Source organism: Camellia sinensis, chromosome 1 (genome assembly GCF_055761805.1).
Source record: "Camellia sinensis isolate YWXY chromosome 1, ASM5576180v1, whole genome shotgun sequence".
Classification (NCBI taxonomy): domain Eukaryota; kingdom Viridiplantae; phylum Streptophyta; class Magnoliopsida; order Ericales; family Theaceae; genus Camellia; species Camellia sinensis.
The window spans coordinates 225,690,024-225,706,816 of NC_138961.1; the positions used below are offsets into that span (position 1 = coordinate 225,690,024).

The following is a 16,793-nucleotide window of genomic DNA, read 5'->3' on the forward strand; positions in this document are numbered from 1 at the left end:
TTACCTTGCCCAGGTGTTTTGTTCATTTTTTTTAAAAAAAATAAATAAAATAATTGGCTTGTTCTACTATTTATTCTATTCACTAAAAATATTTAATGGTAATGGAGACTTGGGGCAATTTCTCACCCAATTATGTTCATGGAAAGTTTCAGTGGGACTATTTGGAGCAGTTTTTGTAAGTTAAAAATTAATAATGGTGAAATTTAAATCATTAATCCTTCTACTTCCTAATAATAATTTGCAAAATGACCGGGACCCTAGCTCTCTCCATTATTTTTTCATTGGCTGAGGATTTTTTTTTTTTTTTTTTTTAAGTCTTGCTCTCACAGGGGGGTCACGTGGCGTTGGGATGCTGGGGTCACTCCCACTAGGTCCCAGTCCGGTTGTAATAATTTTTTTTTGTTGTTTGTTAAAATTATTTTTTGTTTCATAATCTGTAAATTATTCTGACACAAATTTTTAGAATTAAAAAAAAATCTTATAAGCTAGGCTATTTTTAGGATTAAAAAAATAAATAAATCCTATACGCTAGGCTGCGTTAACAGGGCCAATAATGACCAATATCGGGTAATGTATTATGATTATTTACAAGAGTGGAAACTAAATACAATAAGAAATTATTTGGTACTATTGGTGTAACGGCTCCAAAATACTTGAAAAAATTATATTTATTTTATTATAAATTAATATGATTTAATTTGGAAGTATTTGTCTAAATTGGAAAAATATTTGTTGAGGCTATGACTTTGAAACTGAAATTGATAGCCAAAATGGATTCAAAAATCAGAATGGAGTACATGAATATGTTAATTGAAATTTTTAGAATCATTTGAGAAATTTAATTAAAAATTGATTTCGTCTGATTCGTAAAGTCATGTTTGACTCTCATTATTGAAGTAAAATATGTGGCTATAGATATGTAAGTGATATAAGTCTTATATGAGCTCATTTTGGGTGCAACCAAAAATATGAGAAAGAGAGAAAAAGAGAGAATTCTAGAAGAGAGAAAGAGAGCCCTAGAGAGCTCAAAGAGAAAAGGGAAAGTGTAGGAATTAAGGAAGAAAATCAAGATTTGACTTGGATTTGTCAAGATTATGCAAGATCAAGTGTCTATGAAGGCTCTAGATAAGGTTTTATCTCTTAAACCTTGAAGATTAAGTGTAAAAGGGTGTGTTTTATGGACTATATATGATCACATGCATGTTTTGTGTTTTATAAGTCAAAAAGATGTTTAATCTTTGCATACATGGCATCAATGTGTGTTTGGTAACGTTTACGTTTTCAGTTTATATTTACAAAAATTTTATAAACTGGTTTTTGTTTATTTTTTGTTTATTTTTAGAAAAACATAAACTACAAACGCGTTTGGTAATTGACAAAATGTTTTAAAAAAATTTAAAATATAAAAAAGAGTGAGAAATGGCAAGTGGTGGCAAGTGGCGGCGGAAGACGGTGGTGGAAAGTGGTGGCGGTGGGTGATGGGTAGCTGGTGGTGGTGGTGGGTGGGTGAGTGACGGTGACGGGTGGTGGGTGGTAGCGAGTGGGTGGTGGTGGTGGTGGCGGGTGGTTGGTGGTGGTGGCAGGTGGGTGGCGGATAGCGGATGGTGGGGGGTGGTAGCGGGTGGCGCGTGGTGGGGGGTGGTAGCGGGTGGGTGGTGGTGGTGGTGGTGGGTGGTGGTGGTGACGGGTGGTTGGTGGTGGTGGCAAGTGGGTGGCAGATGGCGGGTGGGTGGTGGTGGCGAGTGGTGGGTGGTAGCGAGTGGGTGGTGATAGTGGTGGTGGTGGTGGGTGGGTGGTGACGATGGCAGGTAGCGGGTGGTAGCGAGTGGGTGGTGGGTGGCGGTGGCGGTGGCGGGTGGTGGTGGCAGGTGAGTGGTGGTGGCGGATGGCGGGTGGGTAATGGGTGGGTGGGTGACGGTGGCAAGTGGTAGGTGATAGCGAGTGGGTGGTTGTGGCAGTGGTGGTGGCAGGTTGTGGGTGGTAGTGGCAAGTGGGTGGCAGGTGGTGGTGGTGGTGGGTGGTGGGTGGTGGTGGGTGGGTGACGGTGGCGGATGGTAGGTGGTAGCGAGTGGGTGGTGGGTGGTGGTGGCAGGTGGGTGGCGAGTGGGTGGTGGGTGATGGTGGTGGTGGCGGCGGCGGCGGCGACGGCGGCGAGAGGTGGGTGGTGGTGGCGAGTGGGTGGCAGGTGGGTGACAGGTGGGTGGTGGCTGGTGGTGGCAGGTGGGTGGTGAGTGGTGGTGGCAGGTGGTGATGGGAGTGGGTGGTGGGTGGTGGTGCCGGAAGACGGTGGTGGAAAATAGTGGCGGGTGGTGGCTAGTGTTGGGTGATACAAAAAAAAAAAAACTCAAAACTCAAAACGGAAACACATTTTTCGTGTTTTCATTTTTTGGCCAAATTTATAAACTGAGACCACTAATTTATAAATCAAAAATTTTACCAAACAAGTTTTTATTTGAGTTTTTAAAATTTTTGTAAATATAAACAGAAAACTGAAAACGTGCCGTTTGGTAACACTTACGTTTTCAGTTTTCTGTTTATATTTACAAAAATTTAAAAAACTCAAATAAAAACTTGTTTGGTAAAATTTTTGATTTATAAATCAATGGTCTCAGTTTATAAATTTGGCCAAAAAATGAAAACACAAAAAATGTGTTTCCGTTTTGAGTTTTGAGTTTTTTTTTTTTTTTACCACCCAATACTAGCCACCATCCGCCACCATTTTCCACCACCGTCTTCCGCCACCACCACCCACCCTCCACCACCACCTGCCGCCACCACTCACCACCTACCTGCCACCACCACCCACCTATCACCCACTCGCCGCCACCACCACCCATCCCTCGCCACCATCATCACCCACTACCCACCTGCCATCGACCCGCCACCACCCGCCACTACCATCCGCCGCCGCTACCCGCCACCTACTTGCCACCACCACTTACCACCCACCTGCTACCACCAGCCACCCACCACCACCACCACCACCCACTCGCCACCCACCTGCCACCACTATCACCCACTCGCTACCATCTACTACCCGCCACCGTTACCCACCCATCCACCCACCCACCACCCGCCACCTACCCGCCACCTACCCACCACCACCCGCCATCCGCCACCCACTTGCCACCACCACCCGCCACCGCCGCCGCCACCACCACCACCCACCACCCGCTACCGTCACCGTCACACACCCACCCACCACCATCACCACCCACCACCCACCGCCACCACTCACCACCACCCGCCATCCGCCACCCACCTGCCACCACCGCCCACCACCTGCCACCACCACCACTCACTCCCTACCACCCGCTACCGTCACCCACCCACCTACCCACCACCCGCCATCCGCCACCCACTTGCCACCACCACCCACCACCCGCCACCACCACCACCACCACCCACTGTCTACCACCCACCACCCACCACCGTCACCCACCCACCCACCACCACCACCCACCCGCCACCACTAGCTAGCCACCACCCGCCACCACCAGCTAGCCACCACCCACCACCGCCAGCTACCCACCACCCATCGACACCACTTTCCACCACCATCTTCCGCAGCCACTTGCCATTTCTCACTCTTTTTTATATTTTTAAATTTTTTTAAACATTTTGTTAATTACCAAACGCGTTTGCAGTTTATGTTTTTCTAAAAATAAACAAAAAATAAACAAAAATCAGTTTATAAAATTTTTGTAAATATAAACTGAAAACGTAAACGTTACCAAACACACAGTGTTACCAAACGGCACCAAAGTAACTGGTAGCAACTTGTTTTTTATGCATAGCTCTTGAGTTTTGCCAAAAATTTCCATGGAAGTTGAGCTTGGAACCCTCAAATGCATATTGTCAAGCTTTTGTTCCTTTTTAAATACAAATTAAGTTTTGTTTTGCATATATGAGTTGTATTTGAAATTAGACTACTAAAATTTGACATGTTTTTAAGAGGTTTTGAGCCTTACTTTGTATTAATTAAAGTTAGATTTGAAAATTCAAGGTAAAAGTAGATTTTCGAACTGGTTTTACACCCAGACTGCTCGTTCGGCCTGGGTCACCACTCGAGTGGCCGAACCTCTTTTGGCGCAAATTGTAATTGCTTCACTACCGCTTGTGCGACCAAGGCCACTGCACGTGCGGCCCAACAAGGTAGTTTTTCCGATTTTGTTTTCTTTCCATTTTTTGACTTTTGGGCCTTTATCTACATGGTTTTTGTGTGTCATAGACATCCATATGCATTGCATAAGCATAAAAGAAATTAAAGAAAGAATAGAAACGCTTTATCGGATATGTAACGAATGAACCGATTGAACGAATTAAATGAAATGCGTTTTGTTATGCTTGGTTATATTTCTACAGGTTGAATCGTTAAGGTGGATCATCCGACTAAGCATTGTGAGTAACAATGTTGTAAAGTTATATTTAAGCTATATTTCTTTCTGACTATCATTGTTAACGACTGCTTCGATATGATTTATTGAGTAAATGAACTCATGCAATATGTTCACGTGGCTCTTACCCGGAGGTAACAAAACCATGGTCTATATTCACGTAACCTTTACTCGAGGTAACAATACTGTGGCCTATGTTCACGTGGCCCTCACTCGGGGGTAACAATACCATGGTCTATGTTCACGTAGCCCTCATCCGGAGGTAACAATACCGTAGTCTATGTTCACGTGGCCTTCGCCCGAGGGTAACAATATTGTGGCCTATATCCATGTGGCCCTCGCCTAGGGGTAATAATACCATGGCTTTATGTATACTAGATATTAATTTATATAATCGTCTGTACCAACTATGATCTTAAAGACCGCTACACGTACACGTGGACTCTTACGATTGCTATGCTTTTATTTAATGAACATGATACTGCTATGTGAATGGATTTGTTATAGTAACTTATTGATTTTAAAGTCTTCATTCATAACTTTTTTACGCATTTATTATTCACTAGGCTTTAGCCCACAGTGTTGTATGTGTCACGACTCGTTCCCTCTACCCAAAGATTAAGCATCGTGATGGCCAATAACTGAAGTTACCTTCGGCCAATTCTTAAATAAACTAACAAACGCGAGCGGAAATAATATTTAAGTGATGGTACCAAAATAATCATCGGACCTTTTATTTTTATTAGAAAATTTATTGACCAAAAATGTTGATACATATAAAAATATCATAAAGGTGCTGTGAGTGTCTATTCTGCAGCCTCGCGTCTAAAACTTTCCAAAAGCTATTTTTGAATTGCATTGTTTCCTGAAAATTGGTAAACAGCTATAAGCACATGGTAGAGTGAGAAATATTATGTCAAGAGTATAAGGGACACAAAATAACTATAGATAGTTATCTAACTAAAATAATTAAGACAACTTAGTATGAACAAATAATTATTTAAGTAGAAAAACTGAGATTATGTAAATAAATAATCATAACTACGGTACCAAACAGAACAGAGGTCACCGGAGTGACAGTCAGAACAGAGGTACGGATTCAAGAGGTGGCTCGTATGGATTATAGAGGTAGCTCCCATAATAGTGTAGCACTTATCTCCGAGCAACACTTTGCTCCGCACAGAACAGAGGTCAATACATCCATGTCAACAGAGGGCCACAAAGTGACCAAACAGAGGCCAATGGTTATTTAAGTCTCCCAATGCATGGGACTCCCGTGGTGGTATTTATAAAAAATAAATGTTTACAAGGTCATTGTCAAATACTTTTTAAAATTTAAGCAAACATATCCATGGGTTTCATTTTAAACAAATAGAGTTCAAAAAATAACCCATGTAAATATTAATATACTTTATAAAACATAACTTATATAAAATAAATTATGATAAGTCAAAATATATATAAAATATATTATGGTGATTTAAGGTATAATATAACTCACCTTAATATTAACCCTTATTATTTTCTTCTTATTTTTGCTACCCTCTCTCAGTATTCTTTTGCTCTCATTTTTCCCTTCTATTTCCTTCGTCCTATTCACTTACAGCCCACCCATCATTTTATATACACAACCTGGGGGTTTGCATTGATGGCCCAAATTGCGGGAGCTTTTTTGATAAATCCACTTTCTAAGAGCTTTATTCCATAAAACTCATATTCTTTTTGACTATTCCATTAGGTCCTATTTGAGATAAGAAGACCAAAATATTATTTTCATCTACTTATGTTCCATTTAGTTCACATTATTTTTTTATGTTTTAATAAGTCCTATGGGTGACATAATTACCAAAATACCCTTAATGTGAATGTTCACACTGTCAATGTGAATGTTCATATCGTCAATGTGTAGGGACCCGACCCATTAACAATGTGAATATTCACATTGACATGTTAACATTCACATTAATAGGAGTGTAAAATTGGCCCGCGTCTAGTGGCGGCGCGAAACCCGCTCGCGGCCCATGGGCGGCCCGGGGCGGGCTCAGTCTGGCCCATTGACAATGTGAATATTCACATTGACATGTTAACATTCACATTGATAAGAGTATAAAATTGGCCCGCAGCCCATAGACGGCCAAAAACTTGCTCACGGCCCGGGGCTGGCCCGGCCCGTTGACAATGTGAATATTCACATTGACATGTTAACATTCACATTGATAGGAGTGTAAAATTAGCCCGCACCTCGTGGCTGCCCGAAACCCTCCCACGGCCTGTTGGTGGCCCGGGGCAGGCTCAGCCCGGCCTGTTGTATAAAATTGGCTAGCGGCCCGGGGCGGGCCCGGCTCAGCCCGTTGATAATGTGAATATTTACATTGACATGTTAGCATTCATATTGATAGGAGTGTAAAATTAGCCCGTGCTACGTGGCTGCCCGAAACCCGCCTACGGCCCATGGGCGGTCGGGGGCAGGCCTGGCCATTTTTTTTTAATTCTTTTTAATTTTTTCTACCAAAATTTTACTCCCTCTGTCCCAAAATAATGGTCCCTTTTGGGGAATCTAACTTTTTTTGGTAGTACAATTATTGTACTTTTAAAAAGTTGGTTTTCCAAAATTACCCTTTGATAGTACACTTTTTTGAGAATATCAATGTCATAATTGTACTTTTTATATTATTTATGAATTTAAAAGAAGGGCAAAATGGGAAATTTATATTATTTTTGTACTTGATTTTTGAAGAGGGACTAATATTTTGGGACAATGAAAAATGGAATAAGGGACTAATATTATGGGACGGAGGGAGTATTATTTTCCACAAAAAAAGACACTAGGCCTTGGCGCGGTCTGGGCCTCGGACCGAGCCTTGAATGGGCCTTAACCGGGCTGATGGGCCAGGCCAGGCTTCAAAGTGATGGCTCAGGCCTTAGCCTAGGGTCTCGGACTAGGCTCGAGCCTAGGCCCAAATGAGCCTTTCCTTGGCCGGGTCGGTCCACAGGCCAAAAAATTAGGCCCAGGCCCTGGCACAAGAGTATTCGGGCTTTGGACGGGCCGATGGATAGAGCCTCGGGTCGGGCCGATAGACCTGGGCCTAGCCTCGAGCTTAGGTCGGGCTTGGCCATTTTTTTTTAATTTTTTTTAATTTTTTTTACCAAAATTTTATTATTTTTCACAAAAAAAATACATTGCGTCTCGGGCGGGCTGGCCTCGGGTCGAGCCTTGAATGGGTCTTAAGCGGGCCGATGGGCCGGGCCGGGCTTCAAAGTGATGACCTAGGCCCTAACCTAGGGTCTCGGACATGCTCAAGCCCAGATCGAAACGAGCCTGCCCCGGGCTGTGAGCGGGCTTCGGGCAGCCCACGGGCAGCCCACGGGCCGCGGGCCAATTCTACATTCCTATCAATGTGCATTTTAACATGTCAATGTGAATATTCACATTGTCAACGGGCCGGGCCGGGCCTACCCCGGGCCGCCGGCAAGCTTCGGGCAGCGGGCAAATTTTACACTCCTATCAATGTTAATGTTAACATGTCAATGCGAATATTCACATTGTCACGGGTCGGGCCAAGCCCGCTTCAGGCTGCGGTCGGGCTTCGGGCCGCCCACGGACTGCGGGCCAATTTTACACTCTTGTTAACATGTCAGTGTGAATATTTACATTGTCAACGAGGCGGGTCGGGCCCGCCCTAGGCCGCTGGTCAATTTTATACTCTTATCAATGCGAATGTTAATATGTCAATGTGAATATTCACATCGTCAACAGGCCGGATCGGGCCCGCCCCGGGTCGCCCATGGGCCATGGGCGAGTTTCGGGCAGTTACGAGGCGTGGGCTAATTTTATACTCCTATCAATGTGAATGTTAACATGTTAATGCGAATATTTACATTGTCAACGGGTCGGGCCGGGTCCGCCCTGGGCGGCGGGCGGGCTTTTGGCCACCCATGGGCCGCGGGCCAATTTTACACTCTTATCAATGTGAATGTTAACATGTCAATGCGAATATTCACATTGTCAACGGGCAGGACCGGGACTGCCTCGGGCCGCCTATGGGCCGCGGGTGGATTTCGCGCCGCCACGGGACGCGGGCCAATTTTACACTCCTATTAATGTGAATGTTAACATGTCAATATGAATATTCACATTGTCAACGGGCCGGGCCCTCCCTGGCTCGCTGGCGGGTTTCGGGCCGCCCATGGGCCAATTTTACATTCATACCAATGTGAATTTTAAAATATGAACGTTCACATCATAAAATTGCTAACCGTTCAAAAAATATTTATAAGGGTATCAAAATTAAATATAAGGGTATAAGTGTCCAAGAAAATAGTATAAATTAAGAAAAAAGACTTTATGAAATAAAACTATACGTACATGAGACTAAATGGGTTAAATTTTTTTTTTTATGAATTTCTTAAGTTAAAACAATTTTAAATAGAATTTATCAATAAAAATCTCATTTTATTAATATAATATAAAAATATAATAATTGCAACCTTGTGATAAGTAAAAATTAATCAAAGTTATCCATTAAGAGTCGGTGAGTCATCCATAATCCATCTATTTATTTATTTTCATTAATTAAAAGAAAAAAGGCTCTTGTGCTGAGTCATAGATGTCCAGTTTTCGTCCTCACGTGTCACCTTCCAAAACCCTAGCCGCACCAACTCATCATCATACTCGCCACCACAACTCACTCCTGCCACCTATCGGACATAGCCACACCAGCCAGCCTTCCCAACACCAACACCAACACCAACACCAACACCAACACCCTCTCTCTCTCTCTCTCTCTGTTCTCTGAGCTTCTGAGCTTGTGTTATGGACAACTAGCCGTAGCTTCTCTCTGCCTTTGGATCTATCACACACCAATTACGAGCAACAAGAGGAGAATACTGAAGCCTTTTGTTCGTCCGACTTGGACTTCAAAATAGGTCAGTTTATCTCTCTATTATATATATGTATATGTATTTGTATAATAGCAATTTCGACAATGATGCCTAATTGAGCTCTGGGTCTCACTTCGCTCTGCTGTGTTTCAATTGCGAGGGTTTAATTGGGTGTCCGATTTTTCAGGCTGAAACTTGTTTTTGGAAATTGCAATCAATTTGGTGTAAAACTGGCGGGGATAAGAAGCAAAGAATTACGCTTTTGTTTGGGTGGAAAATATTTTCTACAGAAAAGTTTTTTCAGAAAATGTTTTCTGAAGAAAATATTTTCCCATGTTTGGTGGTGGTGAAACGAAAGTGGAGGTGGAGGTGAAGGTGGTGGGGCGGCAGCGACGGTAATAGCTATGGTGATGGTGGAGGTGAGAGTGCCGGTAGTGTGGTGACATTGGTAAGATTTAGTATAGAAAACGTTGTTCCGCTTTTAACAGTGGAAAACAATTTCTGCCCATATAGGCTTTTTTTCTGGTTTAATATATAAAAAATATTTTTTCGTAAAAACAAACAGAGCATTAGTGAAAGAGGAGATGAAGAGAAGGAAGAAGAAACAATGGGGGAGAAGAATTATTATTATGTCCCTAGTTATGCGTAAAAGTTATGAATGGGAAAATTGTGTATACCATGAAGTGAAAGTTGCTAATTGTGATTATGTTATGAATGGTATAGTGTAACTGTTACAAACTGTTTGTAGTGAGAAATATTAATAACCATTTTGATGAAAAGTTACAAGATGTTGTGATATTTGTTATGGAAAGTTATGTTGTGATAGGTGCATACGGTAAATCCTTTTTAATAGTGCACACCATGGTAGCTCCCATTAACAAAATAAATTATAAATTAAGAAAACTTGTAATAAAATCCTAACTAAACTCGCACTCTTGAATAAACTAAATGCTTGGATGTTGCCTCCTTCACGATCTACATCAATTATCTTGGTTGAGTGGAACTGTACTTCTGAGAGCTACTCAAAAAATTAGGATCAAAGAAGCTAAAGTGTCCACAATAATTTAAGGGGCATTGGTGTATGGATGATTCTTCCACTGCACAAGATTTCTCTAAAAGCTATATTTCATAGAAACAACATCTTAGAGTCGTAAGGACATTCTTAATCTGGTCCTCATGTTGTGGTAGAAATGGAGGACAATGGGAAATAGGTACTAGATTGGAACTCTACATCTCATCGAAAAGTGTAACTATTTGATTAACGTCATTTATTACATCCTGATTTGTGACTCATTGTCAAGATTCGATATGAGGTGCAATGTGACACTTATTATGGCTAAGGTAACACTCAATGGTGGAAGCATTTTGAAGGGAGCCAGGGAAAGAAGATCCCTTACACTTGGTGCTAGTGACTCTTTTAACTCCACTCAACCTCTCAAAGGAAACATATCTGGATTAATGGGATTTTCCAGCTTGAGAGCCCTTGGATAGGTGATAGTTTTCTATCTTTTATTAAGCTTTAGGGGAGTGCACATTAACCTCTTCTTAATATTTACTGAATCTCAGCCCATTAATGAAGTTGATGACTATTTGTCATGTGGAGTGTCAAGTTACTCACTGGTGAATGAGAATGGAGCAGGATGGTATTTACTATTGTTCTAAAGATTTTTTTTTGGGGTTCTTATTTTTCCAAACAAGAGAGCAAATGCAAAATTATGAATGTTCCCATTTAAAACACAAGTAGTGTTTATTGAAAATTACAAAATTCAATGATGTTTTCCCAAACATGTAGTATTCACTGAATCTTACTAGTTTTGTGTTATTGGAGACAGATAAACTTGTTCTTGAAAAAGTGTGAAATTTTGATATGCCTTGCAGTTGGATTTGATATTTTCAGTAACTTCATAAATTTAAGTTAGGCTACATAATATCGTGCGACAAACATTTTAAGGGAAGGGTGATTATTAGTACTGATTGAAATGGGGACTGGGGAAGAGAGCACACCAGCTAAACTTTCCAAGCCAACTGCTTCAGCTCAGGAAACCCCAACAACACCTTCATATCCTGATTGGTCAAGCTCTATGCAGGTTTTATGATAAAAAGCTCTTGGCTTTGATTTGTTGTTAATTTAAATGATAGGTGTGGTTTCAAGGTTCCTGGATAAATTTTATTAATAGCCCATGGCTTATTTGTTGTGTAGGCTTATTATGGTGCTGGTGCTACCCCATTTTTTGCCACGCCTGTTGCTTCTCCTACTCCCCATCCTTATCTTTGGGGGAACCAGGTGATTATCTCTCTGTATTCATTTTCCTTTGCTGCGTATCATATAGAGTTCTGCACTGTTTGGTGATAGTATTGCTCTTTGACTGACCGATGGGCGTTGCTGTTGATAATTTTTCAGCATGCTTTAATACCACCGTATGGGACCCCCGTTCCCTACCCAGCTCTATATCCCCCGGGGGCAGTTTATGCTCATCCTAATGTGGCCACGGTAATCCTAATTGTTTTTTTTGTGTCATTAAATATATATTTTTTTATTGAGTTCATACTGCATTCTAAGAGTAGGTTTCCTCTACATAAATTGCTTCTTTGAATACAAACAAGTTTCAGACATTCAGTTGGAGGTTGACAAATGTGATTTATTATTATTATTATTATTTTTTAACCACTGAACAGTATTCTAGCTTTTAGAAAACCTTCAACTTGGACATTTGACATTTCCTTTCTTAGGCTCCAAGCATGGGACAGACAAATGTGGAGTTGGAAGGAAAGACCCCTGATGGGAAGGATCGGGTTTCAAATAAAAAGTTCAAGGGAACTCTGGGAAACACTGGCTTGGTTGGTGGAAAGGGTGGAGAAAGTGGGAAAGCAGCTTCAGGTTCAGGAAATGATGGTGCCACACAAAGGTGTCTTACTCAAAATTCTCTTAGAATACTCTTTTTAACGTGACCCGATTTTAGTTCATTTCTAGTTATCAATTATTATTCAATATGTGCTCTTAATTCTCTTTGGTTTCTGTTCTCTAATTGTGAAATTGCTCATAAACAGTGCTGAAAGTGGTAGTGAAGGTTCGTCAGATGCAAGTGATGATGACAACAACCAAGTAGTATGTACTCAATCTATGGAGAGACTTTTTACTTTATAGCATTGATAGGGAAAGTGTTGAATCCCTTGCACCTCATCTAGGTGAACTTGCTTTGGCATGTGCATGCCTAACCTGATCTCAGATCCTCTAAAATGAGGCAGTGTCTGTGTCTTTTGTCAACTTGATCCAGTCAAAAGTGTGTCAATGTGATACTTTCTTTTCTTCTAATTTACATAAATTGAATTTGATCTTTTAGGAATATGCTGCAACTGCAAATAAGAAAGGAAGCTTTGATCAGATGCTTGCAGAGGGTAGCCTTTTCATCTACGTTTAATTGTGTTTGCATTTGTGTTATTTAGTTGTGATTTTGTATTTTTGTGAACTTGTTCAGGAGCCAATGCACAGAATAACACCACTGGGGTGCCTGTGAATTCAGTTGTCCCTATTACTTCAACTAATCTGAACATTGCAATGGACTTATGGACTGCGTCTCCTGCTGGTGCTGGAGCAGTGAAAATGAGACCTAACCCTCCCGGTGTCTCACCAGCTGTTGCTCCAGCAACAATGGTTGGACGCGAAGGGATGATCACTGACCAATGGATTCAAGTATGTAGTCTTGCAGTTGTTTAATTATTTATAATCTGGTTTTCTATTGAATTTTATTCAGCAAAGCTATATATATATATATATTTCCCTAATCAATGTTGCTTTGGTAGTGGGTGCACTTTAGTTTACCGAAACATGACATGGGACCATCGACACAACTAATGCACCATTTTTGCTGATCTCACCTGCCTGAGACATGCCTTCTAATAGGCTTGGTGGGACACCATATATATGATAGGACATTATCTGCTTGTGTATCAAAATACCCCATCAATCAACATGTTTGACAACATGTCTTCATGTCACTCTGGTGAAGAGAAGGGATGAAGACATTGAGAACAGGAGGTGGTTGTAATGCTATCATCTGCCACAAGGATTGACACCATTTTAGGATCTGACCACCACTCACTAAAACTACAGGTGGGAAGAAGCTCACAGTAAATATCAATGTATGGTTTTGGGGCTTGGTGTAATTTTTCTAAGATAGCAAGATGGCTAAAAGTTTCAAAGAGGGGGAGTTATTACAGAGAATTTATTGTACTTCGGGTTTAACAATAAGCACGAGTGTGCCACCTGGATACTCCAAGTGGATACAGAATTTTTCCTACAGAAATAAGTTGAGATAAGTTGCCTCAGTTATAGTAGTTTTTTGTTATCTTTGAGCTGATAGCAGAAGATGTGGCAATGGGATATAGAACTGTATCTTGCCATAAAAAAGGCTTTGAGATAAGTTGCCTCAGTTCCAACAGTTTTTATCATTTCCTCTCCAAATTATGTCCGTCACCCCCTTCTAGATAAAACTAAAGCTGACTTGGTGTTTTATCTGATCAACCCATTATTTCTTTAGTGAGATCTTTACAAAACTAATGGAATTTTGTTCAGAGTAACTTGTAATAAGCTGTAATTTTCATGTAAATGTTTTGCACGAGGTGGGAAATCTGAAATTTAGGAAAATAATCATCTATAATTATGAAAGACAGGAATGAAAAGGGGGAATTTTTGGACTGTTGCACCTGAGGTCAGGGGGTGTCTTTAGAATGTGGCCTCTGAGTAGTATTTTTTTGGGTCTTTTGACTGTTTTGGAAAAATTGTTAACCATGATTTTTCATTAGTCACCCAGAGTGATTACAAAACATGCATGCTCCTAGAACACAATTATTTGATACCATGTGCTTCCCTAGTCAGCAATTTATCTCTCATTATCTGTATGTATGCATGTATTGTAGATTTCATTAACTTATATTTCTTCAAAACTTTAGGCTATATAAACACTCTTGGGTGTATATTGAAATGAAGTCTTACAGTACTGTAACCCCTGAATTGACAGGATGAACGTGAATTCAAGAGACAAAAGAGGAAGCAATCTAACAGGGAGTCAGCTAGGAGGTCAAGATTACGTAAGCAGGTATATACACACTGCGTGCTTGTTGGCTCTTCTGTTTCTTCACAAAAGTTATAATCAATATGCATTCATATATCTCTGATCATTGTTTTTTCTTTTCTGTCAACATACCTGCCTTTTATTGAGTTTTATTTGGCATCCTGTAATAGTAGAAGTTCAAATGTGTTCAAATATAGGCTTCAGTTTTTCTTTCTATACATTTTCAAACATTTCCATATATATGTGTGTATATGTATATTGTTTCTCTTGTGTTTCTGAAATGTTTCTGTTTCAAAGTCAACCGAAACAAAATTTTGGTTGTTGGTGAAGGTGTATTTAACAATCTGATCATATCATGATCCCATTAGTCTTCTATTTCTTTTTGTCAAAGTCATTACCTTTTCAATGTCATAAAAGCTGCATTTGAGAGACCTGCATCCACGTATCTATATCACTATTAGACATCTTAGAGATGATACGAGAGGTAGTATTCTGAATATCTACAACTGTTGTTGGAAGGCCAGGCATTCAATACTGGATTCTTAGTGCTTTTCCTGCTTGTAGATGAATCAGCTAGTATTTTAAAATTTATTAAAGTGGAACAAAAATGCATATAATGGAGTTTTACAGAAGAAACTGCCAGTCATGAGGTTGCCAGCAGGATCGATGGAATTGTAGATAATCTACTTACAAAATGTTGCTTGAATGATTATAAGTTACGAGATTGATGATTATAAAAGATTTTTACATATTAGCATTTTAAGATTTTTACAATATTAGCATTTTTCAAGCACCAATTGGTGGATAATAGTGTGAGTTTTTTCACCAGCTTTGCTTGTTCTGAAAGAATAATTGGGTTAAATGGAATGGTGTCAGAACTTTGATGCGGTCAAGCATTGTCAAATTCTTTTATGAAGTACCTTCTGCTGGCCATTGCTGTTAGAAGTTATTTAGAATTTGTTTTAAAGAGAAAGCTTGAGAGCATTTGTTGATTAGTTGTTCCATATCTAGTTTTACTATTTGTTAGAAGAGCACAATTATTTAACAATGGTGAGTATGCCTTGGTTCTCTACAGGCAGAGTGTGAAGAGCTACAAGCGAGGGTAGAGACACTGACCAATGAAAACTCCACACTCAGAGATGAGCTGCGGAGGGTTTCTGAGGAGTGCGAGAAGCTTACATCTGAAAATGATTCCATTAAGGTCTGATGCAACACTCTTTGAAATTTGGCCATTCATTTTGTCTTGTTAATGCTTTTTTTAAATGCATTTTTCAATGTCATTATTGTCTGGTGATATTTTCCTAATTTCAGATAGTTGGTGCTATATAGAAAAGAACTGCTCTAATTGTCCTTACCTTGTCACACTCTAGAAGCATTATCATAATAATTTCATCTTCACTTTATATCAAACTACTTCGACAAATTTGCAGCTGCTACTCCCACACTGCCCATGATGTTTTCCTTTAGGCTCGTATGTTTTTGCATCCATTTTTGTGTAATGATCAAACGAGTTCTTTTGCTCCCAGAAATGTCTATTGACAAACTATATGTGGATATTAGGATAATATAATTTCCTCTTTCCTTCATTAAAAAAAAAAAAATTATTGCCATGACTTTGTGTTACATATATTGTGTGGCCATCAACCATTGTCAATTGTCATGCTCCCTTCTCTTTCTTTTTATTATTATTGGTAATGAAGATGCGTTACATCTGTAGCTACAGTTTTTGTGTAAATATTTTCGTTTCTGATCTGAAAAGGTGACCAATTAATGACAAAAATGATTGTGCCACTGTAACAGGAAGAGTTAACTAGATTGTGCGGACCCAATGCAGTGTCTGAATTTGAGAATTGTAATGGTAACCAACTTCTTCAGTCCCATGGTGATGAGGGAAACAGATGAGATAGCTAGAGAGACTGCAAAGGAAAATGCCGTCCGTTTGCAGTTGGAGGTTTTTACAAAATCAGCAGGAATTTGACTGTAGCATTAACTAAACAATGTTTGTTACTAATCTACACCCTCAACCCTTCCACCCTTCCTTTTTCACTGTAACTGTAACATCTATTTTTGTGATTCTAACACGAGCCAGAGCTTTGATTAATGGACAGTGGTGTTGTAAAATTTATAATTTGAATGGAGAAATGAGAAGAGAGAGGCCTTGAAGGAACTGTAAACACATTGTCAATGTCTATCTTGTTGACTCTTCTTTACAATGTATATTTTTTGGGGGGAAAGTATGAGCTGCTTTTTTACTTATTAGCGTGAATTGTAAGGCCTTTTTAAAGATGAAATTTGTATCGTGTCATTACTTCATAAATTTGAAGCGATGATAATTATTATTTGCTTCTGGTGTTATTGGATGCTCTCTATAGTCGTGAGAAAGGACTATTGTCCTGACAATATTATCACTTGTTTTGAGTAGTTCACTTTTAGTCACTTTTTT

General features: G+C 40.2%; 1 protein-coding gene across 12 annotated transcripts; it reads left to right on the forward strand.

The window, feature by feature from the left end:
* Nucleotides 1-8,928: 8,928 nt before the first annotated feature.
* LOC114278402 (G-box-binding factor 1) lies at nt 8,929-16,524 on the forward strand. 12 transcript variants are annotated; one of them, XM_028220424.2, is made up of 12 exons: nt 8,952-9,323; nt 9,466-9,726; nt 11,157-11,365; nt 11,479-11,562; nt 11,680-11,769; nt 12,009-12,184; nt 12,327-12,384; nt 12,620-12,674; nt 12,755-12,969; nt 14,297-14,374; nt 15,426-15,551; nt 16,151-16,524. In XM_028220424.2, exons 3-12 carry the CDS (start codon nt 11,258-11,260, stop codon nt 16,250-16,252), a joined length of 1,092 nt encoding a protein of 363 aa, XP_028076225.1. In that variant the 5' UTR covers nt 8,952-9,323; nt 9,466-9,726; nt 11,157-11,257; the 3' UTR covers nt 16,253-16,524. The 12 variants fall into 12 exon arrangements, with proteins under 12 accessions (XP_028076224.1, XP_028076225.1, XP_082753069.1 ...); XM_082896943.1 differs by having other exon boundaries at nt 11,176-11,365; XM_082896950.1 differs by having other exon boundaries at nt 11,230-11,365.
* The last annotated feature ends 269 nt before the right edge of the window (nt 16,525-16,793 follow it).